Source organism: Canis lupus, chromosome 7 (genome assembly GCF_003254725.2).
Source record: "Canis lupus dingo isolate Sandy chromosome 7, ASM325472v2, whole genome shotgun sequence".
Classification (NCBI taxonomy): Eukaryota; Metazoa; Chordata; class Mammalia; order Carnivora; family Canidae; genus Canis; species Canis lupus.
Genome location: NC_064249.1, coordinates 55,845,873 through 55,872,643, shown reverse-complemented (window position 1 = coordinate 55,872,643; position 26,771 = coordinate 55,845,873). Strand labels below are relative to the sequence as shown.

General features: G+C 36.8%; 1 protein-coding gene across 9 annotated transcripts in view; it reads left to right on the top strand.

Annotated features, from left to right (window-relative positions):
• Positions 1-26,771, top strand: part of ASXL3 (ASXL transcriptional regulator 3) — a 182,160-nt gene that overhangs the window by 101,184 nt on the left and 54,205 nt on the right. For 6 of the 9 annotated variants that reach the window (XM_025429199.3, XM_049112796.1, XM_049112795.1 and 3 more), the window contains one exon: positions 14,517-14,680. In XM_025429199.3, the coding sequence (XP_025284984.1) occupies positions 14,517-14,680 (164 nt within the window). Of the gene's footprint in view, positions 1-14,516; positions 14,681-16,692; positions 16,909-17,575; positions 17,638-26,231; positions 26,291-26,771 lie in introns of those variants that run through there. The other 3 variants (XM_049112802.1, XM_049112800.1, XM_049112801.1) reach the window with 3 other exon arrangements.

The window sequence follows — 26,771 nt, the reverse complement described above, 5'->3', positions numbered from 1 at the left end:
TATTAATTTCTCACATTTTTCCCTAACATTCATTCCAGTGTATTTCATTTGATTTCATCTTTTTGTAGTGAAGAATTACAACTTTGCTGGTTTCATAAAATGTTGCATACTTTTAAAATAAATTAATGCAGGAAAATTAAAATAAAATTTGAATAGTATCCCTGAATCCTGTCACCTAAAATGATTTTCCCAGTGTTGTATAGACATGATTTGACATCTTTGTTTTTTATTTATTTATTATTTTTATTTTTTATTTTTTTAAATAAATTTATTTTTTATTGGTGTTCAATTTACCAACATATACAATAACATCCAGTGCTCATCGCATCAAGTTCCCCCCTCAGTGCCCGTCACCCAGTCACCCCCACCCCCCGCCCTCCTCCCCTTCTACCACCCCTGGTTCGTTTCCCAGAGTTAGGAGTCTTTATGTTCTGTCTCCCTTTCTGATATTTCCCACACATTTCTTCTCTTGTCCCTTCTATTCCCTTTCACTATTATTTATATTCCCCAAATGAATGAGACCATATAATGTCTGTCCTTCTCCGATTGACTTACTTCACTCAGCATAATACCCTCCAGTTCCATCCACGTTGAAGCAAATGGTGGGTATTTGTCGTTTCTAATGGCTGAGTAATATTCCATTGTATACATAAACCACATCTTCTTTATCCATTCATCTTTCGATGGACACCGAGGCTCCTTCCACAGTTTGGCTATTGTGGACATTGCTGCTATAAACATCGGGGTGCAGGTGTCCCAGCGTTTCATTGCATCTGTATCTTTGTGGTAAATCCCCAGTAGTGCAATTGCTGGGTTGTAGGGCAGGTTTATTTTTAACTCTTTGAGGAACCTCCACACAGTTTTCCAGAGTGGCTGCACCAGTTCACATTCCCACCAACAGTGTAAGAGGGTTCCCTTTTCTCCGCATCCTCTCCAACATTTGTGGTTTCCTGCCTTGTTAATGTTCCCCATTCTCACTGGTGTGAGGTGGTATCTCATTGTGGTTTTGATTTGTATTTCCCTGATGGCCAGTGATGCAGAGCATTTTCTCATATGCATGTTGGCCATGTCTATGTCTTCCTCTGTGAGATTTCTGTTCATGTCTTTTGCCCATTTCATGATTGGATTGTTTGTTTCTTTGGTGTTGAGTTTAAGAAGTTCTTTATAGATCTTGGAAACTAGCCCTTTATCTGATACGTCATTTGCAAATATCTTCTCCCATTCTGTAGGTTGTCTTTTAGTTTTGTTGACTGTATCCTTTGCTGTGCAAAAGCTTCTTATTTTGATGAAGTCCAAATAGTTCATTTTTGCTTTTGTTTCTTTTGCCTTCGTGGATGTATCTTGCAAGAAGTAGTTACTGTGGCTGAGTTCAAAAAGGGTGTTCCCTGTGTTCTCCTCTAGGACTTTGATGGAATCTTGTCTCACATTTAGATCTTTCATCCATTTTGAGTTTATCTTTGTGTATGGTGAAAGAGAGTGGTCTAGTTTCATTCTTCTGCATGTGGATGTCCAATTTTCCCAGCACCATTTATTGAAGAGACTGTCTTTCTTCCAATGGATAGTCTTTCCTCCTTTATCGAATATTAGTTGACCATAAAGTTCAGGGTCCACTTCTGGGTTCTCTATTCTGTTCCATTGATCTATGTGTCTGTTTTTGTGCCAGTACCACACTGTCTTGATGACCACAGCTTTGTAGTACAACCTGAAATCTGGCATTGTGATGCCCCCAGATATGGTTTTCTTTTTTAAAATTCCCCTGGCTATTCGGGGTCTTTTCTGATTCCACACAAATCTTAAAATAATTTGTTCTAACTCTCTGAAGAAAGTCCATGGTATTTTGTTAGGGGACATCTTTGTTTTTTAAAATCACATATATGTAACACCCAGTGCTCACCACAAGTGCCTTTCTTAATGCATATCTCCCATTCTAGCCCATCACCCCATCCACCTCCCCTCCAGCAACCCTCAGTTTGTTCTCTATAAGTAAGAGTTTCTTTGGTGGTTTGCCTCCCCCTTTGTCTCTCTTTGTTTTTCTTTTCCCATGTTCATCTTTTTTGTTTAATAAATTTGACATATGAGTGAAATCATATATTTGTCTTCCACTGACTAAATTATTTTGCTTAACATAATACACTCTGCTTCATTCACATCATTGAAATGGCAAGATTTTTATTATTTTTGATGGCTGCGTTATAATCTGTTGTGTATATGTGTGTATACATATATATATGCAGACACACCACCTCTATATCCATTCATCAGTCAGTGGACATTTGGGCTCTCTCCATATTTTGGCTCTTGTTGATAATGCTGCTGTAAACATTGGGTGCATGTACCCCTTTGAATCAGTATTTTTTTATCCTTTGGGTAAATACTTACTAGTGCAATTGGTGGGTTATAGGGTAGTTCCATTTTTAACTTTTTGAGGAACCGCTATACTGTTTTCCAGAGTGCCTGCACCAATTTGCATCTCCACCAACAGTATAAGAGGGTTCCCCATCAGCTACAGCCAATGTCAAAAGGGTTGCTGCCCTGTGTTCTCCTCTAGGATGTGAGATGGTATACTGTATCACATTTAGATCATCCATTTCAAAGTTATTTTCGTGTGTGGTATAGAAAGTGGTCCAGTTTCATTCTTCTGCATGTTGCTGTCCAGCTTTCCCAAGCCCATTTGTTGAAGAAACTGTCTTTTTTTCCTTTGGATATTCTCTCCTGCTTTGAGAACATTAGTTGACCATATAGGTATGGGTCTGTTTCTGGGTTTTCTATTCTGTTCCATTGATCTGCATGTCAGTTTTTGTGCTGGTATCTTACTGATTTGATCAACTATAGCTATGTAATATAGCTTGAAGTCTGGAATTTTGATGCCCTCCAGCTTCACTTTTCTTTTTCAAAATTGCTTTGGCTATATTCAGGGTCTTTTGTGGCTTCATACAAATTTTAGGATTGTTTATTCTAACTCTGAAAAATGCTGGTGGTATTTTGATGGGAATTGCACTAAATTTGTAGATTGCTTTGTATAGTATAGACATTTTAACAATATTTTTTCTTCTAATCCATCAGCAATGGAATGTTTTTCCTTGTATTTGTGTTGTGCTCAATTTCTTTCATACGTGTTATAGAATACTTAGTTTCTATGGAACACTTAACAGATCTTTTACCTTTTTGTTTAGGTTTATTCCTAGATATCTTATTGTTTTGGGTGCAGTTGTAAATGGGATTGATTCCTTAATTTCTTTTTTTGCTTCATTATTGGTGTATAGAAATTCCACAGATCTCTATATGTTGATTTTGTATCCTGTGACTTTACTGAATTCATGTATCAGTTCTAGCAATTTTGGTAGAGTCTTTTTTTTTTTTTTTAAGATTTTATTTAAATCTTAAATTTATTTATTTATTTGAGAGAGAGCATGAACAGAGGGAAGGGCAGTGGGACAGGCAGACTTCCTGCTGAGCAGGGGTCCTAACTCATGTCTCAATCCCAGGACCCTGAGATCATGATGTGAGCTAAAGGCAGATGCTTAACCAACCAGCTGAGCCACCCAGGGACTCCACGGTGGAGTCTTTAAGGTTTTCTACATAGATCATGTGTTGTGTGTGAGTAGTGAAAGTGTGGCTTTTTCCTTGACAATTTGGATGCCTTTTATTTCTTTGTGTTGTCTGATTGCTGAGGCTAGGACTTCCAGTACTATGTTGTGGGGTTTTTTTTTTTTAAGACTTTATTTATTCATGAGCGACACAGAGAGAAAGGCAGAGACACAGGCAGAGGGAGAAGCAGGCTCCATGCAGGGAGCCTGATGTGAGACTCCATCCTGGGACTCAGCCCGAGACCATGGGATCACACCCTGAGCCAAAGGCAGATATTCAACCGCCAAGCCACCCAGGCATCCCCTTCCAGTACTACGTTAAATAACAATGGTGAGAGCAGACATCCATATCTTTTTCCTGACCAAAGAGGAAAAACTGTTTTTCCCCATTGAAGATGATATTAGCTGTGGGTCTTTCATATATGGCCTTTATGATGATGAGGTTTATCGTTCCTACTTTGGTGAGGGTTTATATCAAGAATGGGTGCTGCACTTTGTCAAATGCTTCATCTGCATCTACTGAGAGGATCATATGGTTCATATCCTTTGTTTTATTAATGTGGTGTATCGTGTGGATTGATTTGCAAATATTGAACCACCCCAGCAGCCCAGGAATAAATCCCACTTGATCTTGGTGAATAATTGTTTTAATATACTGTTGAATTCAATTTGCTAGTATATTGTTGAGAATTTTTGCATCCATGTTCATCAGGGAATTGGGCTGTAATTCTCCTTTTTAATGGGATCTTTGTCTGTTTGGGAATCAAGGTAATGGTAGCTCATGTATTAAGTTTGGAAGTTTTCTTTCAGTTTCTTTTTTATTTTTTTAGAATAGTTTGAGAAGAATAGGTATTAACTCTTCTGGCTCTGGACTTTTATTTGTTGGGAGATTTTTGATTATTGATTCAATTCCTTTGCTGGTATGGATCTGATCAAATTTTCTATTTCTTTTTGTTTCATTTTTGGTAGTTATGTTTCTAGGAATTTATTTCTTCCAGATTGCCCAATATCTTAGCATATAAATTTTCATAATACCCTATTATAACTGTTTTTGTGGTATTGGTTGTGATCTCTCTCTTCAGTTTGTGATTTTATTTATTTGGGTCCTTTCTCTTTTCTTTTTGATAAGTCTGGCTAGGAGTTTATTAATTCTTCAAAAAACCAGCTACTAGTTTCATTGATCTGTTCTACTTTTGTTGTTGTTGTTGTTGATGTTTCTATATCATTTATTTCTGCTCTAATCTTTATTCTTCTTCTGCTGGCTTTCAGCTTCATTGGCTGTTCTTTTTCTAACTCCCTTAGGTGTAAGGTTAGTTTGTGTATTTGAGACTTTTCTTCCTTCTTGAGGTAGTCCTGCATTTCTTATAGTTCCCTCTTAGGACCACTTTTCCTGCATCCCAAAGGTTTTAGATCATTGTGCTTTCATTTTCAGTTGTTTCCGTGTATTTTTTTCATTTCTTCTTTAATATCCTGAAAACCCATTCATTCTTTAGTAGGATGTTCTTTAGCTTCCATGTATTTGTGGTATTTCCAATTTTTTTCTTGTATTTGACTTCAAGTTTCCTAGCATTTGGTCAGGAAACATGCATGGTATGATCTCAGTCTTTTTGTATGTGATTTGTGACTCAGTGTGTGATCTGTTCTGAAGAATGTCCCATGTGAACTCGAAAAGAATGTATAGTTTGCTTTTTTAGGATGAAATGTTCTAAATATATATGTGAAGTCCATCTGGTCTGGTATGTCATTCAAAACCATTGTTTTCTTCTTGATTTTCTACTTAGATTATCTGTCCAGTACTATTAAGTAGGCTGTTAAAGTCCCTTGCTATTATTGTATTAATATCAATGAGTTTCTTTATGTTTGTTATTAATTGATTTATATATTTAGGTGCTCTCAAGTTGGGGCATAAATATTCATAATTTTTAGATATTCTTGTTAGATTGATCCCTTTATTATGATTTAGTGCCCTTCTCACCTCTTATTTCAGTCTTTGATTTAAAATCTAGTTTGTCTGATATAAGTATGGCTACTCTGATTTTCTTTGATGGCCCTTAGCATGATAAATGGTTCTCTGTCCTTTCACTCTCCATCTGCAGGTATCTGTAAGTCTAAAATGAGTCTCTTGTAGGCAGCATATGGAAGGTTCTTTTTTTTTTTTTAATCTGTTCTGATACCCTATGTCTCTGATTGAAGCATTCAGTCCACTGACATTCTGAATGATTATTGATAGATATGAGCTTAGTCCCATTGTATTACCTGTTAAGTCATTGTTTCTGGAGATTCTTAGGGTACTTTAGTGACTCCATAAAGCATAAGCTTCATATCATAGGAGCCCCAGAAGAGAGAGAGAGGAAAAGGGGCAGAAAGTTTATTTGAGCAAATTATAGCTGAAAACTTCCCTATATTGGGGAAGGAAACAGAGATCCAATTCCAAGCGGCAAGACAAAGAGGGCATGATTGGAGAGAAGGAGAAACAGACTCCTTGCTACACAGGGAGTCCGTTGTGGGGCTCGATCCCAAGTCCCTGAGATCATAATCTGAGCTGAAGGCAGGTGTTTAACTGACTGAGCCAGCCCCCCTTCCTAGTCTTTGTTACTTTTGATCTTTCTTTCCCTCTCAGAGTTCCCTTTAATAGTTCTTGCAGAACTGGTTTAGTGGTCCTGAACTCCTTGAGGTTTTTTTTTTTTTCTTTAATGTCTGGGAAATTCTTTATCTTTCATTCTATTCTAATGACAGCCCTGCCAGATAAAGTATTCTTGGCTGCATATTTTTCCTCATTCAACTTATTGATTAAATTATGCCATTCTCTTCTGGCCTGCGATATTTCTGAGGAGTGGTCTGCTGGAAACCTTATCTGTCCTCCTTTTTAAGTTAGGGATTTATTTCCCTTGTTGCTTTTAGGATGTTTTCTTTATATATTTTGCAAATTTTACTATGATATATCTTGGGTGTTACCCTCTTTTTGTTAATTTTGATGGGAGTTCTCTGTGCCTCTTGGAATTGGATGTCTGTTTCCTTCCCCAGTATAGGGAAGTTTTCAGTTATAATTTGCTCAAAAAACTTTCTGCCCCTTCTCCCCTCTCTTCTTCTTCTCAAACTCCTATGATGCTAATGTTATGCTTTATGGAGTCACTAAGTGCCTAGCCTACATTCATGATCTAGTATTTTTCTTTCCCTCTTCTTTTCAGCTTATTTTCCATAATTTTTTCTTCTGTGTCACTTATTTGTTCCTCTGTTTCTTCTATTGTTGTAGTCATTATGTCCAGTCAATTTCACATCTCAGTTATAGTTTGTTGTTGTTGTTTTTTTTTTTTTTTTCTTTTGCCTGACTAGTTTTTTGGTGTTTTAGCTCTGTGGTAAGGGACTCCCTGGTGTCTTCTGTGTTTTTCTCAAACCCAACTAGCATCTTTAGGATTTTTGTTTTAAACTCTGGTTCAGGCATATTACTTATATCTGTTTCAATTAGATCTCTGGCTGTGACCTTTTCTTGTTCTTTTGTTTGAGATGAATTCCTCCATCTTAACATTTTGTCCAGGTCTCTGTCTTTTTCTCTGTGTAAGGAAAACTGTTGTTTCCTGCTCCTGAGAGCAATGGCTTTATTAAGAAGAGGTCATATAATGTCCAGGGGTCTAGCACCTGAGCAAGTATTTCTGGTGGATATTGTATACATTCTGCTGCTGTGTTTTGGCTGCTCTTTCTCTCAGGTCAGTCCTCTGCAGAATTTCTATTTGCTTGCAGTGAGAAGTGTTTGGACCTTGGCCAGAGTGTGGCAAATTTTATACCTAGGTATGCTCTGGGTCTGCTTGTTAAAAGAGGCCTGATCCTATTTCCACTAGAGCTGCAGCTCTCCTGTGGTTGGTATACTTGGTGCTTTGGGAGGGATAGGGATTGTGTTGGTCTTCTGGGGGAGAAGCCTTCCTAAGCCTTCCTAAGAAGCCAGACAGCCTGCTGTCTGGCTCTTAGACTTGCCCTAGTAAAGAAGGACCTGCAGAGTGCAATGTGAGGGGCTTGCTGTAGGTGGCTAAGCCTCAACTATCAGTGCTGTGTGCTCACTAAAGTCCATCTATGCTGACAGGCATGAGTAGAATGGCATCAGCCCTCTCCCTTGTTCTGAGAGAGGGACACTTGCTGCTGTCCAGGAAGCCTTCACAGAAGAGCACATAGTCTCCACTCATGCCCCAGGCGTCCCTCAGATTTCTGCCTTTGCCCCATCTATGTCTGGGCTGTCTGCTCCCCTGGCAGCACAGTGCATGCATGTTTATCTCAGGCACACCGGCTATTACAAAACTCCAAACTTTGGGGACCCAATGCAGCATGGACCCTGACTGGTCCTCTGGGGGAAGGTCTAGGTGTACTGGGACTGGGGCCATTTTGTCCCAGAAGTGCAGTTGCACTAATACACAGAAGCTTGAAATTCAGAGTAAAGTGCAGCAGAAAGAGTGAGTTCAGATTAAGTGCTCCCAGGAGATGTCTCTGGGCCTTTGCTAATGAATAGGACAGTGCAGTGGCACCTGCTGACTCTTGTTCCCTGAGAAACAGAGCCACCTCTTCCAGATGCACCACATCTGGGAAAAGTCTCTCCCAGTGTATCCCAGAGGATTTCTCGGATTGCGCCATCTACTCCCTGGCCTCTGCCCTCCTTCTCCACAGGAGCACCGGGCTGCATCCACCCAGACTCCACATCAGCTATACTGTGGAACTCTAAAACTCCAGTCTTTGAGCTCCACTGGTTGTCACCACTCAATATAATCAGTCCCCCCTTTTTTTCCCAGTCAGTGGCTTTGGGGACAAGTTTTCCTTGTGCGACCCCCTGTGCACTGCTCACTGACTCGGACTCTCTCCCTCTCCTCTCTCTGCAGTGAGGACTTTCTCCCATGATCCCTTTCTCTCCCAAATCCCATCTCCACAGTATGGCCTCTTCTCTCCCTCCAACTGTGCAACTTGTTCTGTAGGTCCTCAGATGGATTTCTTAGGTGTTCAAAATGATCCAGCATTTATCTAGCCATGTTGGAGGTATGAGGCAAGCATAGAGTCCTCCTGAGATCAGGGTGCCAGCAGGGTCAGGGGAAGAAGGCCTTCTTCTGAATCAGACTTCTCTTATCCTCACCTGGTGGAAGAAAGTGATTTGATATCTCTTATTGTATGTCTACAGCCAGAGATCATTTTAGGAAAAAAACTGTATTAACCATTTTAATTAAGAGTACTAAGTTTAATTTTAACTGAATAATAAAAAAGAACAGAAGTAAAACAAAAAAAAAAAAAAACAGAATTGCTGAACACTGCCATGAGATATATTCATATCTAAAAGTTCTGTCCAAAGGTATTAAAATGTGAAAAACTGAAATAGTGATTTTTTTTGATTACTCATTACAACTTTAGACAGAATATTGTAAAGGATGGATGAATAATTAGACTTACAGTCCCTCCGAACTCCATGTTTTTGTTAATTTTATTATTTTTAAACATCAAGGTTGCTAACATTTATGTTGTTTTGTAACCATAATCTCATAGTTCTTTAACCTCAGTACTATATTTTAAAGGATTCGGTGCTACCCAATAGATTCATTATACAGTTACTTCATTTGTGAAGGCTATGTTGAATCACGTTGTGAATGATTTGCTTTTGTCCTATGATAAATTTTTTCCCCTTAGATGGAATCTTTGAAAGCCTGTTTTTCTCTGAGCTCTTTTAGAATCATTCCTCTCTAATTGAGACAATGAAGAATTTTTTCATTTTGAAGTCTTTCTGTATTTCTTTGGATAGTTCCTCTTGTAACAAAAGACCGTAGTCTTGCCTCTTGCTTGGGCTCCTTCCCTTTGGGTGAGTGTTATGTCTGTGTCTCTGTGTTTGTGCATTTTATGCATAAATCCTCCGTGTTCCTTTCTGGGAAATAGGAGTGTTTAAGCCTACAGACTACCCATTGACCAAGAGGCTGCAGCCTTTACTCAGATTGGTGGTCTCTGAACTCCCTTTGGTCAAAGTAATAGAGAATTTCCCTGACCCTGATTGGATATATTCCCCATGGTTTTTATCATGGGGTCAGCTTAGTGTCTTCTTGTATGGCATAGACCCTTATTGTGGCAATTTGACAACTGATGCTTCCCTTCCTTCCTTCTCTGTAATTCAGCTACTTTATTCTCCTGCTGTCCAGGAATTAGACACTAAAATGACATATTTTTCTTCCTCTGAATGCTGTAGGGAGATGAGGTACCAGTTCTAATGAGATAAGACAATCAGATATAATTGGATTGTTCTTAAGCCAATTAAGAATAAGTGTGTAAAGATAATTAAAATGGGATTAAACATCCTGTGTGGCTACACATTAGCAATAAGTTCATCTGCTCTTTGTTCCAAAATTATGGAACATGTTCTTGCTTATTTAGACATGTTTGAAATAGATCTTCCTTTAGATATGTCATTAAAGCTTATGTACCTCTCTGAATCTTCTTTTATCAATGTTATTCTTAAAGATTTTGAACCATTCTAAATAGTAACCAATAGCATAAGTCCTGCTTTTTGCTTTGCTTATAACATGTTTCAAAGTCTTAGAATTTTCTCATTTCCCCAACACTCCTCCCCAGTCAGAATCACTCTCAGTAAATGACCTCAACTTCTTCATATGAGATTATTTAGGTCATAAATGACAATTAAGCGGACTCCTTTCCTATGTGCCTAAACATTTCTGTCTCTAGGTTTCGCCTATGCCTCCACTGCTAAGAAAAAAAGCTTCTCCCTAATTCTTCTCTCCTTGTGGTCTTTTGTTTTTAGTTGTGAAATACTTTAAAAATATTGAAAAATACAGATGCTAATAAAGCAGACACCTATATACCTAGCTCCTTGACTAAACAAATGTTAGAATTTGTTAAATTTGCTTTAGATTTTTTTCTAAATGATACAACTTTTGTACTTTTTTTTTTTTGTCATATTGGTTGATCTTTTTTTCCTCTTATACTGTTCTTATTTTGGAATAAAGATTATATTAACTTCATAAAGTGAATTGAAAATCTTTCTTTATAAACCTTTTCTCTGGAATATTTACAAAATGAAATGGTGGGAGAGTTCCTTAATGGATTGGTGAAACTCATCTTTATATTATATTTATAATATGTATATTTATAATATATATTTCTGTATGTGGGGTAGAGGAGGTTGCCTATTTTCAAAAGTTTTGCAAATCTATTCAGGTTTTCTATTTTAAATTAATTTTAAATTAAATTTAATAATATTTATAACTTAAAAATTGTTGGTCTTCAGAGATATTCAATAGTCATAGGATCATATTACACAGCTCAAAATCAATTTTCAATTGATTCAATCAATTATATGTGTCTTGTATACTATATCTAGAATTATGTTCCTACCTTTCATTCCTCTTTTTACCGTGTCTTACCAGAGGTATATCTATTTTATTAGTCTAATATAAAAACAAAACCCCTTTTCCTGGTGTTGATGGTCTTCATTGTCCTTCTTTTCTGTTTTAGGACTATATACTTTTATTTTTGTAATCCTTCCTTCTCAAATTTTTCTAGTTCATTTATTAACTTCTTGATTCATACACTTAACCTTGAATTTTCAATATTTTTTCTAATCTGTAATAGATACAATTTGCCTTTTAAACTGAGTTACATTTCATAAATTTTGGCATTGTCATTTAGAATCCAAGTATTTTCTAATTTTCATTAATTTTTTTTAATGTATGAAATACTTAGAAGAATGCTTCTGAGTGTCCAAATATATAATGAGTATGGGAGAATTGGAGAGTTGCTGTGTTTGTGTTATAACTACCTAATTAAATGCATTTGTAGTGACTCACTGGTCAGGTTTTTGTTTTACTGTTCCCTGAGTAATGATGAAACACTGGTTTCTCTAATGGCTTAGTGCAGTGCCCTATGTTAAATTCATTGGTCAACATTGATTATTGACTTGTTAAACTTCTCTTATTAAGACAGATGTTTTTTTTTTTTTGGTCTGATGTCTCAGTTTCTGGCATAAGATGTTAAGACTTCCCACTAGCATTGTATAATGTCACATTCTCTTTTTAGTTAAGAGAGTGCTTAAGTGCTTGCAGATTTAAGGTCATTATATCTTCTCAGTGAATTATTCCTTTTACACTTAATGATCCTTCTAACCCCCAATAAGATTTTCTACCTTTACTTATGTTGTCTGATGTTAATATTGTTGTACTATTTTGTTGCTTGAGTCTCAACCTGGTATGTCTTTCATTTTCATGTATTCGTTATGATTTTTAAGTTTTTTTTTTCTTATAAGCAGCATATAGCTGGATTGTATTGCTTTTTAAATCTAGAATGATGGGATGAGCCCTGGGTGTTATACTATAATATATGTTGGCAAATCAAACTTCAATAAAAAATTTAAAAATCTAGAATGAAAATCTGTATTTTGATTTTCTTGAACTTAATTTTGAGTTTTTTCCTCCTGCTTTTATTTTTTTTTATTTTTATTTTTTTATTTATGATAGTCACACAGAGAGAGAGAGAGAGAGAGGCAGAGACACAGGCAGAGGGAGAAGCAGGCTCCATGCACTGGGAGCCCGATGTGGGATTCGATCCCGGGTCTCCAGGATCACGCCCTAGGCCAAAGGCAGGCGCCAAACCGCTGCGCCACCCAGGGATCCCTCCTCCTGCTTTTATACTTTCCATTTGATTCATTGAGATTTTTTCCCCAGGTATTCTTTTAGGAGTTATTACTCTTTCTCATTGCCTCTAGTGGTCACCTCTAGAGCTTTCACCAAGTAAAGAACTAGTCTACATCTCTTTCCTTCCCAAATCAGGCCAGGGTTTGTTAGTGCTGGCATTTCGGTCATGCTGTCTTATCATACATGCAGTTATTTTCCATTTTATTTTCTTTTTATTTAACTTTTTTATTTCCTTTATATAACTCTCACTAGTTCTTAGTATTATTTTTCACATTTAATATATACTTGGAGCTCCTCTGATCTATTAGTCTTTCAGTTGACCATAGCTTCTGCAACCCATTCATTTCTTCTTTCATTTAATTTCTCCATTTGATGAGAATATCTACTAGTGATTATTTTAGGAGCATTCTTTAAAGGATAGAGCTCCCATTTTAGATCCTGAAAATATTTGTTTTGGTTTTTTAAAAAGATTTTATTTATTTATTTATTTGACAGAGAAAGAAAGTGAGCAGGAGTAGGGGAGAGGCAAAGAAGGGCGGAGAGAGAGAATCTCAAATATATTCCCTTTTGATTTCGTAGCCAGACTAGGGGTTCAATCCTAGGACCCTGAGATCATGATCTGAGGTGAAATTGAGTCAGATGTGTACTTGACTGAGCCATCCTAGTGGCCTGATCCTAAAAATGTTCTTATATCTTGCCATCATCTAGATTGATGCTTATATTCTCTTGATCCTTTGAAGATATTTTAGTGCAACTTGTTATTCATTGATAAAATATCTGTGTCTTATTATCACCCCTTTGGATATAATCTATTTTTCTTAAAGATTGTTATAAGATACTCTTCTTATTTTTGATGTTTTTAATTTCAGCACATCAGACAAAAACTTGTCCTTCTTGAGATTTGGTGTATTGCTTTATCTGAGAACTCATAATTTTTTTTTCAGAAAAGTTCTAAAAATGTGAGCCCTTAGCTCCGCAAATATTGCCTGTCCTCCATCTACTGTTTTTGAGTCTTCTATAGATGTTCATTCTGATTGCTTATACCCTTCTCTGTATTTCTTCACTATCCTGTTTTTTGTCTCATTTTTTATGCTGCATTGTAGATATTTTTATCAGCTCTGTATTTTGTTTGGAATTCTTTCCTCTGCTGTGTCCATTACTTTTTTAGTTTAAAAACTAAATTTTCATTTCTAAGTGTTCTGTCTAGTTCTGTTTCAAAGTTGCCTATTCTTTCATCACGGTTCCCTGTTTGTTAATAAATGGCTTTCATTCTGTATTTTGACTCTATTTATTTAAAACAAGAGTTGGCAATTTTTTCTGCCAAGGGCTGGGGAGTGAATATAGGTCATTTGATTTCTGGCACAACTATTCAACTCTGCATTGTGGTGCAAAGGCAGACCTAGGCAGTAGCTAAAAATCGGACATTTACTGTGTTCCAGTAAAACTTTATTTACCAGAACAAAAATTGGACTGAATATAGTTCATGGGCCACAATTTGCTGACCCTTGATTTAAAACATACTCTATTAAAACAACTCACATTCAGGATGTTCTCTTAACTCAGGTAACTGAAAGTGGCAATTCTTCTGTATGATGCTCAGTTGTCTGTTTGTTAGAGTGGATTATTTTCTTATGTCATAATTTTGAGTTGTACACTCTACACATAACCTTCTGTTGGAGGTCAGTGTACCTTGACTCGTAGAATTATCCTTCAAAGTGTATTGGTATTTTAGACCTTGAAACTAATGTTTTTTTATAAAGGATTGCTTTTTAAATTATATTCTCAAAATACTCCGAATAGGAATCTTTTGAAATAATCCAGTGCTCAGTGCTCTGCCTAAAATATAGAGAATCACACAGCTCTCAGCTAGCTGTCAATATCGCTTTTAAAATTAACAGCACTGTTATTATTGTTATTATTGATCTAAGGTCTTATAGAATCTATAATTATAGTTGCTGTCATTATGCTCCCAAAGCTTTTTACAATTCTGATTAATTGGAAAACCGAAATTAAAATACTTCTTCATCTAGACCTGGTCTACTTTGACTAAAATACACAGACAATATTGAGTAAAGTATACATTATGAAAATAAAAGACGAGTAAGACAAGACAAAAACATAAACTTTGGAGAGTTCCTTCTGAAATGTCACTTTCAAAAGCAACAGAATTAAACACATTATTGAATATGTTTGATGTGTACATATATGTGTATGTATATTTGTGTGTTTTCCCAAGCCTACAGTGAATTAATCTCTTGCTTGTTTATCACAGGACACTTGAAATGGACCAAAGCTGAGGACATTGACATAGAAACCCCAGGATCTATTCTTGTCAACACTAACTTGAGGGCATTAATAAATAAACATACATTTGCTTCCTTACCTCAGCATTTTCAACAATACCTCCTGCTTTTGCTCCCAGAAGTGGATAGGCAGGTAAGTGGGAGTTTTAGACATTTGATATTAGTCACTAGTTACATTATTTGTGAAGTAGCAGTTCTGTTATCAAAGATCACTGAAACATGTATGGACCATTTTTGTAACAATATAGTATATTTATAATATATATACTCATTGCTAGCATTGGTGTGTTTAATTTGCCAAAAGAGAACCATTTTTATTATCAGTAGAGAGCCAATTCAAATGTTAAAATATAGCATGTTGCTATAGAGTGAAAACAATAGACCTTTCCACATTGGAAAGGAAAACAAAGAAATCAAACATTCCATTATCAAATAAATCTTTGAAGTAGCTGCTCCTTTGCCTGAAGGGAATATTGAAGTGCAGCAATAAAAAGCCAGGGTTTCTAAGAAATTATGTAAATGTTTTTATTCTCAACTCCTTCCAAAAAGCATTTAAAATTTATGTTTGCAGTTGCCTTCTGAGACTCTATCATCATGAATATTATTGCCTATAAATAATCTACCTTTTATCTTTTTTTTCTTAGTATAACTGGAAATGCTTTAAGTTTATTTTTGTATTTCAAAAAGCCTCTAAAATAAGGAAATACAAATATAGACCCATAATAGCAGGCATCAATCATCTTCTAAAGCTGTTTCCTTACAAAAGAAAAGGAAAAAAATATTTCATCACATAAACTTTTATTAAATTTCACAAAAGTTATTAAATGGCAACTAGGAAAAATTTCCTTGTGATTCTTATTTCAATAAATTTTGACACTGAATATAGTTTCCAGTTGATGGACATAATGTGTATGTGTTTATCTATTTGCATCTCAAAATGAGAGGTACATCCATATACTGAAATGAGTGAGATTGATTCAACATTTCCATATTACTTTGAATAAATTTTCTTAGCTTTTTATTTGATTCTGTTTTCTATGAACTTAGCTGCCTCCTTTCATATATATTTAAAATGTGATAAGCTACAGTTTTCTACCACTTGTATGTATCTCTTTGGTGGAGATTATTGTCCATATTTAGAAAAAGATTATTTTGATTTTGCTTACACTTCTGTTTTGAGGTTTGCCTTCATTCCTTGAAAATTTGTTTGATGTTTACTATGAATATGGTATGTTTTAGATACTTTGGAGCAATGGAAAGACAGTAAGTGCCCATTAAGTATTTATTGATGATTAAGTATGCTTTAGTTGGATACATAAGCTATATTTATGAATAATCAAAATGTGAGGTAGAAACAGGTAAGCCTAGAGGGGAAAGAACAAAGTATATTGAGCTTTCATATGCAGAAGGGGAAAATCAGAGACAAACTTAAGGTCCTTGAATTGGACCTTGAGATGTAGGCAAGAGTTAAATAAAATAGAAGGAAATCTACCAAGTGAAAAGTTCAAAGATATAAAATAAAAAGCTAATTTTGTGGGAGTCTAGATTGTAGGAAGAACAGTGCTAAAGAATCTGGACAGACAAATTGGAAGTCAATTTTGGAAGATTCCTTGAGTATGACGTTCAGGAGTCTGAATAGTATTCTCCCTGTGTTTGCAAAGCCATTGAAGGCTTTTGAGCACAGCTGTAATATAGTAAGATTGTTGCTTTTTAAGAAAATTATTCTCACAGTATTGAAAGGGAATGCAGAGATGGGAAGCATAAAAATGGGAAGAGTTGTTAGGAAGCAATTTTAGTTGTTCCAAAAAGGCAAAATGAGGGCTTGAATTTGGAGAATAGTGTTGAAATTAAAGAGGAAGAAGATAATGTGATATCACCATCATCACCATCATCATCCAGTGGTAGCAATTTTACATTTTGTCAAATAACACTTGAACAAGGTATGGGGGAAGCCATAATGACTCTCAGGTTTCAGATTTGTGTGGGTAAGAACTGAAATTTGGGAGTTAAAGAAAAACTTTTTTGGGGAGGTTGGTGAGACTGATATATTAGCTGTAGAACTGTTTCCTCCACCTCAGCATATGTGTGGTTTATCTTGTTTATAATTCTATCTCCAGCTCCTGGAATAAGATTTGGCACTACAAGATCTTTTGGAATGAACAAATGACAGATTGCCCTAGGTTTAGCCAAATATTTTGGTTACCCAGAAGACCAGTTTAAGCCTAGTATTTTATTCAATCTGTAGCAGCTTCTGTTCCTCAATTTTCCAGTCACTGTGAGAAGTGTAAATGAATAAGGCATAATACCTGTCCTCATAGAACATTTAGTCCACTGGTAAATTACTCAAGCTGTATTTACCAGGTATGTACTGTGTACTATATATACTTTGTTAAATACAGAGGATGTAAGAATGAATCTTGTGGAGAAATCACAGATAGGAGAAAGACAGCCTCATGCTGATATATAATATACTTCGCTCATTGCTAGGTAAGAAGTCTAATAACTGGGTAAACCTATGCCAAATTTAGTATAACCAGGAAGTGCAATATAAATATCAAAATATACATTTAAAGAAAATCTTCTGCAGGCACAGAGGATGAAGAACTTTAATTAGAAACTAATATTGTAGAAGATTTTTTGGTGGAAAGGGTACTTCATTTGAGCCTTGAAGAACTTATAGGTGTTTTGTAAGTAGAGCCAAGGGAAAGTGAAATCGACAGAGGGAGAGCATGTCATTTATAACGATTTACTGCTTGTGTGTTCCACAAGATTTACTAGTTCAGTATGACTGGATCATCCTATGGGGGGAAAGTGGTGAGCTACTCTGATGATGGGGAGTATGGTTTACAACCTTAATGACCTGGTTGCAGATTAAGCCCTTCAAACTTTTTCTGAAACCAGTGGATACCATCAGAGAGTTTTTCAAATGAGAAATGGCATGGATAGAATAATTTAAACAGATATTTTCATGCCTAGACATAGGGGAGGGACAAAGGATAAATAAAATGCATTCCTTATTTTCTCCTAGGAGCTAGTAGCCCTCTGAATGATGGATTGGACAGGCAGAAAGATAAGACACAGAGACACTGGGTAAGAGACAATTGGAATAGTTGAGATATGAGATAAGGCTGTGACCTTGGGCATTGGCCTTGGAAATGAGAAGAAAGGACTGAATTCCAGGCATAGTTTCAACCACTTGAGTAGGAATAAATGACAGATTGCCTGTGGGATGGGGTTGTAAAAGGTCTAGAAGGCAACTGGAGATTTTATCTAGGGTGACTTGGGAGGACAGAAAGGCTCTGTGGGCCTATCAACATTTGATACCAAGAAATTTAGAGCTCTGTTTCTGTGTGCCTTGCTTGAGATGAGCTGAAACCTCTCTCGTGTCAGAAAGTAGTAGCCGACTTACAACAAGCTCCCCAAACTGCTGCTGTTTTAGTACAGCTTAGAAATATCCAGATGGGATTGAACACCACCACTACTTTCTCAGCCAGAATGAGTAGAAAAGGTATGCAAATGTGAAGCTGATTACATAGATTTATTTGAGCCAGTGGAAAGCACTATAATTATTTGAAATACCTCAGAATTTCACTTATGTATGAAAGCTTGTCTTTATATATTTGTATAGAATTTGGAAGTTCCAAGTTTCCTGTTTCCTTCCTTTGGCTCTCCAGGTTTCTACCAGATTTCTCCCCTGGTGTAGCTCCTACCCGCCTCTGACTCTGGACCATAAAGTTGGGGATCTTTCAGTTATCACATCTTGAAAATATGGAAGCTAGGTTTCCCATTTATCTTGACAGTGCCAACTGTCATTATGCCAACCTGTGTGGTATTTTGTTTTTCTGTATTTTTACTTTTCTTTTATAGAGGCCTGCTTATCTTAGATTTCATGTATGTTAACTTCTTGTTGTTTTATAACATTTTCACATCTAGTTTTATATTTAACTTTACTCTCCTTTACATGTTCTACCACAAGTAACAGAAAATCAAACTCAAACTTAGATATAAAGGAATTGATTGGCTTAGGTAATTAGAAGACAAGTTAAAGAGGGCTTCCAGTTTTTTGGTCCTAGGATCCACTTATTGTCAAGAACCCATTTCATTATTATTTAATGAATTAATTTTAAAAATCATCTTTCTTGTTGTTGGCACTATTGTAATTTGGATTTTTGTTTTTTGTTTTTTTCTAATTCCCCTTTGTGATAGGATGCCTACCTGAATCAAAGAATGAGTATTTGCCCCTGGTTTACATTCATGGGAAAAATAATTCTGTCCCAGTATTTCAAAGAAAGATCTAAGATTCACACTAATGGTACTACTTAGATCACATGACCTTCTTAAACAACACCTCTGGCCATGAAATGGAATATCCAAATTGTTTAGAGCAGCTAGACCTAGTCTTGAGCTTCAGTGTGCTCACCATCTCAAGTAAAATAGTGCACTGTGATAGAGGTTAGGGGTGCCTTAGAAATCTGGTTTTTAGGAAGTTATTTTAGAGGATATGCAATTGGGGGTGGGGGAGAATCTTGGTCGTCCACTAACAGTGCCCACTGTAGTGGGGTAGGTATTGAATTTGGTTTTAACATGTTGGATTGAGATGCTTCTACTACATGAAATGTTCTATGTTCAGGTTTTAAAGCTGAAGGAGATGAAGTTAGTTTACATCTGTTTATAAAATCTACGTAGATAATGACATCAACTGTGCGATTTGATGAGGCTACAAGATAAGAGTCATCCCAGAGAAATACATGTATTTGTGAGAGGGCGTGAATAAGAAAGTATGGGAAGAAGCCAGGGAATAGACAGAAAATAGCAAATATATCAGAGATCATCATGTGCAGGTTTTGTCCAGGTCTCATGGATTTTAATTTGGTTCAGGCAACAGGATCAAATGGATGTTAGGAGGTCACTGGGGAGTAAGTGGGATATCTTTCCTTTGTCCCTGTAGATCCACCCATCAGTCTTCTTCACTCTGCTTTGCTGCAGGAGGCTAAACCATGTATGGACTAAGGCACCAGGAGGACCTATGCCTTCTGTATTTTTTTTTTTAATTTTAAATAATCATAAACTTTTAGAAAATTTGAAGATATGTTAGAGAATTAGTTTCTAGCCTGTTTATCCGTCCAAGACCCCACCCCTCCCCCAGTAAATTATGTCTTTAAATATTTGTATCCTTGCACCTATTAGTTGGCACATAATATTTATTTGTCCCAATACCACTGATGTTCACTTGATCATTTGATTAAAATGTATCTGCCAGTCTTCTGCAGTACAATTACTTCTTCTCTCTTTGTAATTAAATAGTATTTTGTGAGGAGGTTCTTTTAAACTGTGTAAATGTCCTTTCTCTTCAGACCTTCAGTTTATTCATTTATTTGTATCTGTATGGGTTCATTGTTTTCTATTTTTTCAATAGATGACTATGCTCAAATTGTCCCACATTTGGTTACTGACAGCCGTTCAAGCTGGCTCCTGTAACTTCTGATGTCTCCATTGCCCTCTGATCACTTCATTACTTTGAAGCACATCACATTGTTCCAGTCTCCTCTTAGACTTTTTTTTGCCCAGGCCCTGGAATGAACCTTTTCTTCAAGGAGCCATAGTTCCTTGTAGTGGAGGATAGTACTTTGGAATCTGGATGTCACAGCAAGTGTAGTCTTTGTGCATGTGTGTATGAATGAATACCTCCTTACCTCTGTCTCTTGGAGACAAGGAACACCTTACAGAAGAAAGACCATGAATCTTTCAGAATCTATAAACATAACACAATTTATATCGACATTTACTTCTATATGTATCTTGTGTCTATATCTATATAATCTATATCTTGTAAACCAAGAATTTACATTTATACTTCCAGGCCTTACCTAATACCCCATGGTTTATTCTAATTTTCTTCCTTTCCATAGTTTACACTGACACTAAGAGACCCAGTTTTTATTACCTTAATTTACCTAAATATTTAATCAATCCCCTTATAGGCAGCCACTCTTCCATACTGTCCCATGTGGATGGTCTCCTTTACTACACCCAGGCTCACACTCTATGACAGGCTACTTATCCACCTATCCTGCTTGGGTACCTTCCCCTCCTGCATATCAGGCCCTTCCTCAGTGTAGGAGTAATTCCTCACTGTGCAATACCTCTGTAGCTCCTCTCAGGGCTTCCCTCCATGCAGATACTTTACCTCACCCCATAAGGCTCTATGATCACACTTTGGGCCATCATGGGTCCCTCTGCTCCTTTTTCAGGACAGGGGCCTATATTGTTTTAAGCTTCAGGCCTGAATCTTTTGGAAGCAGGAAGAGAAGGCCCCGTGGATTTAATTGGGTTCAGCTATTGGGGAGCCCCAAAAAGAGTTTGGTCAAAAGAAGAATGAGATTGAGCCCCTCACCTGCCCTGTGTGGTCAGCACATGATGCGTCCATCGACCAGCTCCTATCAAAAGGTCCTCTCCATATAGCCCTCTGTCTGTCCAAGTTCTGATAAACCCTTTCTCTTGGTACCCTTCAGGTCAAATACTACTTTTTACTATTAGCTTTAGTTTACTGAACTCTCCTTGGTGGTTTGCTGCACCCTAAGATACCTTTCTTTGTGAGTAGTTGCTTTAATTTACTCTCTTCAAATGATGCTAACTTGAATAAGCCATCTGTGCCTGCTGGGACTCCTGACTGACAGACTTTTTGAAAATTTAAGTAGAATAATATGAAGGTTAAGCAAATTCTAGTGGTTCAAGGAAGGAATGGAATATATAATTCATTCATTCATCCAACCAATGTTTATTTAACACCTATTATGTGCTTGATAAGCACTGATAATACAAATATCAATAAAGTCAGTTCCAACTCTGAGAGAAGTGATGGTTCTAGAGGGGAGAGAGAGATGTAAAAGCATATAGTTACAGAAGCATGCTATGGTGGTAGCATACACATTGTTCCAGAGGAAAAGTGAGGAGATAATTATACTTTGTATGTGGGAATTAGAGAACACCTCAAAGAGAATGTGTTGTCTAAACTGCATCTGGCAAGATGGAGGAAATTTACCTGGAAAAGAAGTGTGGTAAGCATTCCGAGTAGAGGAGACAGTGTGTGACAGTAGTAATATTGATGACATACGGTGCTAAGCCTTCTACATCAATTATCACTAATCCTTGCTATAACTCTCTAAAGAGTTTGTACTATTAACCCCTCTGTATCTATGTGAAAGTAAGGATCAGGAAAGGACTTACCCAACTTCTTCCAAGACAAGAGAACCAAAATTTGAACACCCCTTTGTCTGACTCCTAAGTTTATGCTCACTCTTCTACATGGTGTTTCTTGCTCCCCAAACACAGGCAAAGAAGGATCTGCTGTCCATCAACATGTAATTTGAGATAGAGGGGGTACAGAATGAGTAAACTGAGTTTAGAAGGGGAGGTGAAGCAAATCTTTAAAAAAGGCCTTCTGTGTAAACAATGTAGTACATACCAAGATTTTATGTTTGGAGCATGACATTATTTCATTTCTATTTTAGAAAAGGACTCTGTTGAAGGAATAAAGCATGAAGTAGAGGAAAGAGATTCTCCTACTTTCCACCTGGCTAAGCTCTAGCCATTCTGTCTTTAAACCTATATCTAAACCTTCTGCTCCTAGCGCCTGTGCTTGCTAAGAGCACTGCTAGAGGCACTTTATGGCATCTTTTGGCAAGGCCAGCTTATTCTCATCCACCCTGTCAGTGTCATCTCCTCACAAAGGCTTTTCTTGTCCTTCCACCCATGTAGAGTAGCCTCTTCAGTTGTCCTCGGACTTATTTTTCTGTTTATTTTCCTCCCAGTACTTAATCATAGTTAATAGTTACTTGCTTACATATTTGTCTTCACTCATGAAAAAAGAAGCCCCAGGACAGTGGCTTTGTGGCTGTCTTCTAGTCACTGTGCCTAGCATGGAGTAAGTGTTCAGTAAACAGTTTTTGAATGAATGAATGAATATAGGCTGGGCATCCACTTAGAAGCTAGTGTAATGTGTTTGATAAGCATAAGAACTTAGCCAAAAGCATTATAGAATGAAAAAGAAAGGCCTAATTCATGAGACATCAGTTTGCTGTTGTTGCTATAACAAAATACCACAGACTGAGTGACTTAAATTTATTCTCACAGTTCTGAAGGCTGTAAGTCCAAGATCAGGGTACTGGCCTGGTTGGATTTTCCTGAGATCTCTCTCCTTGGCTTGCAGAAAGACTCCTTTTTGCTGTGTCCTCACATGGCCCCTTTTCTCTATGTGCCCACATCCCTGCTGTCCCTTCCTCTTTTTATAAAGACATTCACCATATTGGGTTAGGGCCTTGCCCTACGGCCTCATTTATGCTTAATTTCCTCTTTAAAGGTATTGTTTCCAAGTATAGTCACACTGGAGGTGAGGACTTCAACACAGGAATTGAGGAGACATTTTAGGGATAAAACTATCAAGACTTGGTAATTGGATTTGGGTCAGAAGGAGGAATTAAATATATATCTTAGGCAGTAAATGTTTATTGCACAGTTGAAAGTAGCAGAAGATCGCTATGTCTTAAAAGCCAGGGTAGGCTTAAACATGTGTTTGTCCTAAAAATTGAGGTCGTTGATGGGAGAAATTGAAGATAGAAGAAAGAGGGTTTGATTTATTGACCAAGCTTTAGAATAATGAGACAGGATGGGCTATATTAGACAAGAAGCTGATTTAAAAATCAGAAAAAAAAAAAATCAGGTTCTGATTTCTGACAACAGAAAGTACTGATTTCTGAGATCAGAGAGAAGAGAAGCAAGAGAGGAGGAGCAAAGAAATGAATGAGAAGAGTAGACTGGAAAAGGAGGGTTTTTTAACTGCGGGGTGTGTGATTGTTCACACACTAAAAGATTATGACTGTCGGGAGGCTGACAAGGCTTTGGAAAGAAGCCTGAAGGGTGATACTGTGGGTCCATCCTGGTGAAAAGCTGGTTGCTGAACAGCATTGAGGCCCCATTTAACATTTGATGGCAGTGGGTCCAGTTGGTCTGCTCACGTTTCACTTCAGTAATCCTAAATGTTTGTGCATTTAGCTTGGTAACAGAAGTGCCAGGAGTTGGATTTTGCCAAGATTAGAGATTTTCAAAGGCTCACATTGAAAAAACTGAGAGATTTTAGAGAACTTGTGAGATGCTTGTCGGAGTGATTGATTATGGGGTCCAGGCTTTAGGGAGAGAAGTTAGGGTCAAGGGGGCTTGACTGAGTGGAGGTCTCAGGGAGGGGAAAATATGGCTTTAAAGGAAGAAAGATATGTTGTTGAAAGAAGTAGTATAGGGCCTCAAGATAACACACTTCAAATATGATCAGGTTTTGGTAAACATATAGGTCAAAAGCTATCTTTTTGGTCATAGCATTTCAGTTCAGAGATTAAGTGCAAAGAAACCAAAGGGTGAAAGCAGCATTAGTCAGTGCTAATGAACAGGGTGGAATTGCAGCTAGTTCTTCATTCAGTTCCCAGGTAGGAATATTACCTGAATAAATTCAGTGCGTTTGTCTATAGCCAGACATGGCTTGTGCATAACTCTCTGCAAAATATGCTTGGGGAGTTTTTAGAACCTCCTTTATTTTACAAAGCAGATCTCTTCTTTCTATAAGAATTTGTACTTTATAAACAATATCTACATGGAACAATGCTATGACCTTTTAAAAATATATAGCAGCTGGTGGAATAAATGTCAGCTAAAGTGGGATCATATTTAGGTTTTTATTACACTTTCCAATTGAACATCACTGATGAATAGGTTGTTGTCATTTCTGTCATCTGTATCATTTTTAAGTGATGTTCATCTCTGCCTCCATTTGGTGGTATTGGGACTATTAGGGCTGTCTCTCCAAATACTTAAAAGACCATCCCCCAACTGCTTCTAAATAAATTATGACTGTTATTTTTGTCCAAATGGTAATTGCAGCATTTCAATCCATTCTTACTAATCTTCCAATTTTGTTCTGCATTCATATCTGTGTCGCTATGGTCTGTTAAATGACTAGCCACTGAAGGATATGTACTGTGTAGGCTCTTTAAAATCCTATCTAGCTTTGTGCTCTTCAGGTTTTTGCACTCACTGGCAATAATGCACATAATTTTAACTGTGGAGAATGTCATTAAACTAAAATGGAACATTTACACAGTTCCTTTTGCAGAGGATTTTGGACTAGGAAAATGAATGTGTGTGTCAGACATTTTACAGCACATGAGAATGTGATTTATTGATTTCTGATGGCTCTGTTGGCATCAGTGTATATATTTAAAGAAGTCACGCAGCCTTTATAAATGCAAATGGGAAAGGGCTTTCCATCTTTTTCCTCATGGAAATAGCTCATACATTTGCAATAACTCAGGCTCCTCTTAGAGATTGCTCTATGTACTGTATATATTGATTTAAAAATTATACCGTTATTTTATTCTACAAATAGCGTTTATAATGAAATGTCAATTTACCTAACAGATTATAGAAATTCAAAAGTATTAAAGATATGAAAAAATACTAGTATCTTAAGCCTTTAGGTAAAAGTGTGTACTTGAGATGTAATTATTTTAATGGAACTGACACTGGCTTTTTCCTTGCTTCTGAAAGCATATCTTAAAGTACTTAAGAAATCCAATATTCCTTCTAGCCTAAGTCACTTACTGGTGATAGTAAATCATACATGGCCAAAGATATCCTTACAGACCACACCTGATATTTCCATGCTTGCCATTTGAGCTCTATGCTTATGGAGGGAAGTAATTCTCTCTGGATATTATCCATTTCTTAGCTAACTAGAGAATTAACATCAAATCCTGTTTATTGGTATCTGCTTTGAAGTATATCAAATAATGTATAGACTGGATTGAAGTACATATGTGCAAGCAATTGCATGTCATAGACAATCTGACAAATGGAGTTTCAGTCCTGTGCATAAGAAAGTTAATTGGGGATCACACACTCATTTAACCTGGAGAACATCCCATTCTGTGCATTAAACCACTTTCTTCCTCCTTTACATGAGATACTAAGTGGGAACCTTATGGCTTGAGAGGCTGTCTTTGGCCATGTACAATCAATTACACATGATCAAGCATACTGGATGATTAAATATTTGGTACTATCATCTAATATTTACATAATTACCTTTATGGTATCTTACATAAATTTTAATATGTATATGTGTAATACTTAGTTTATATGAGAATAGAGAGAAGGAACTTTAACTTCATTTTATCATGCAAATGAGTAGAACTTAAGAAAGGGAGTCACGCAGATGGCAGATAACACATTTGTGCCTATGCCTGTCATTTTAATAAGGGACATTCTAATGTCTAGGTCACCATGGATCATTATGAACAGGTGTCATACAGTGACTCTCACCCCTAAATTAGGCTGAAGGGTAGAAGGAAGAAAATGAATTTTACTCATTAAATCACCTTTAGAACTACTAATAGTTATTAAACGCTATTCAAAAAATATAGTTGCCTAAGAAAACATTTGGTTCCATTTGTAAAATTTATTAAAGATCATTGTAAAGAAATAAAGAACCAATTATAAGCAGGGAGTGAACAGTGTAGTAATGTTCGAACCTCTAGATTACAGTGACAGCATTATTTAATAACCTTCCCTGCTTCTAAATTCCATTAAAATGACACTGGCTTTTTCCGTTATATTTCTTTATCAATCCTAAAACCTAGGGGAAGAATACCATCCAGATGCCAAAAACTGTGTGGAATTTCAGCAGGAGATAATGAAGGTGAGACTAGATTGAGCTAAGAGATTTGTAAAATGAAAGGGGCTGCCTGGAAAGGAACACTCTTTGTGGGATCTAACTGAAGTGGACTATAAATTTCTCTTCGACACAATCAGCAATGAGTGATCCAGCCAAAGGAAAGGGGGGAGCATTCCAGAGAAGATCTCTCTACTAACTCTTACTTTCTGGGAATGTTTGCTAGCTTTTAGTCTCTGAACAGCAGGGTATCACTGCAGAAAATGTTTCCAGTCTGTGCTTGCTGAGGGTTTGCCTTGTGTTCTCTGTCCAAAAGCTTGCTGTTTTGCTAGATAAGGGGAGGCCTAGCCTCATTGATGTATCCTTAAATGTGTTCTTTATTAAGGAATCAATCCCTATTCTTCACAAGTGCCAAACCTCTACTTGGGCAAGTATCACTGGAGTAAACATATACTTTTTCCTGATCCCTTATCTGAGCCTGAAAGATTTATACCAAGTCCAGCAAAGT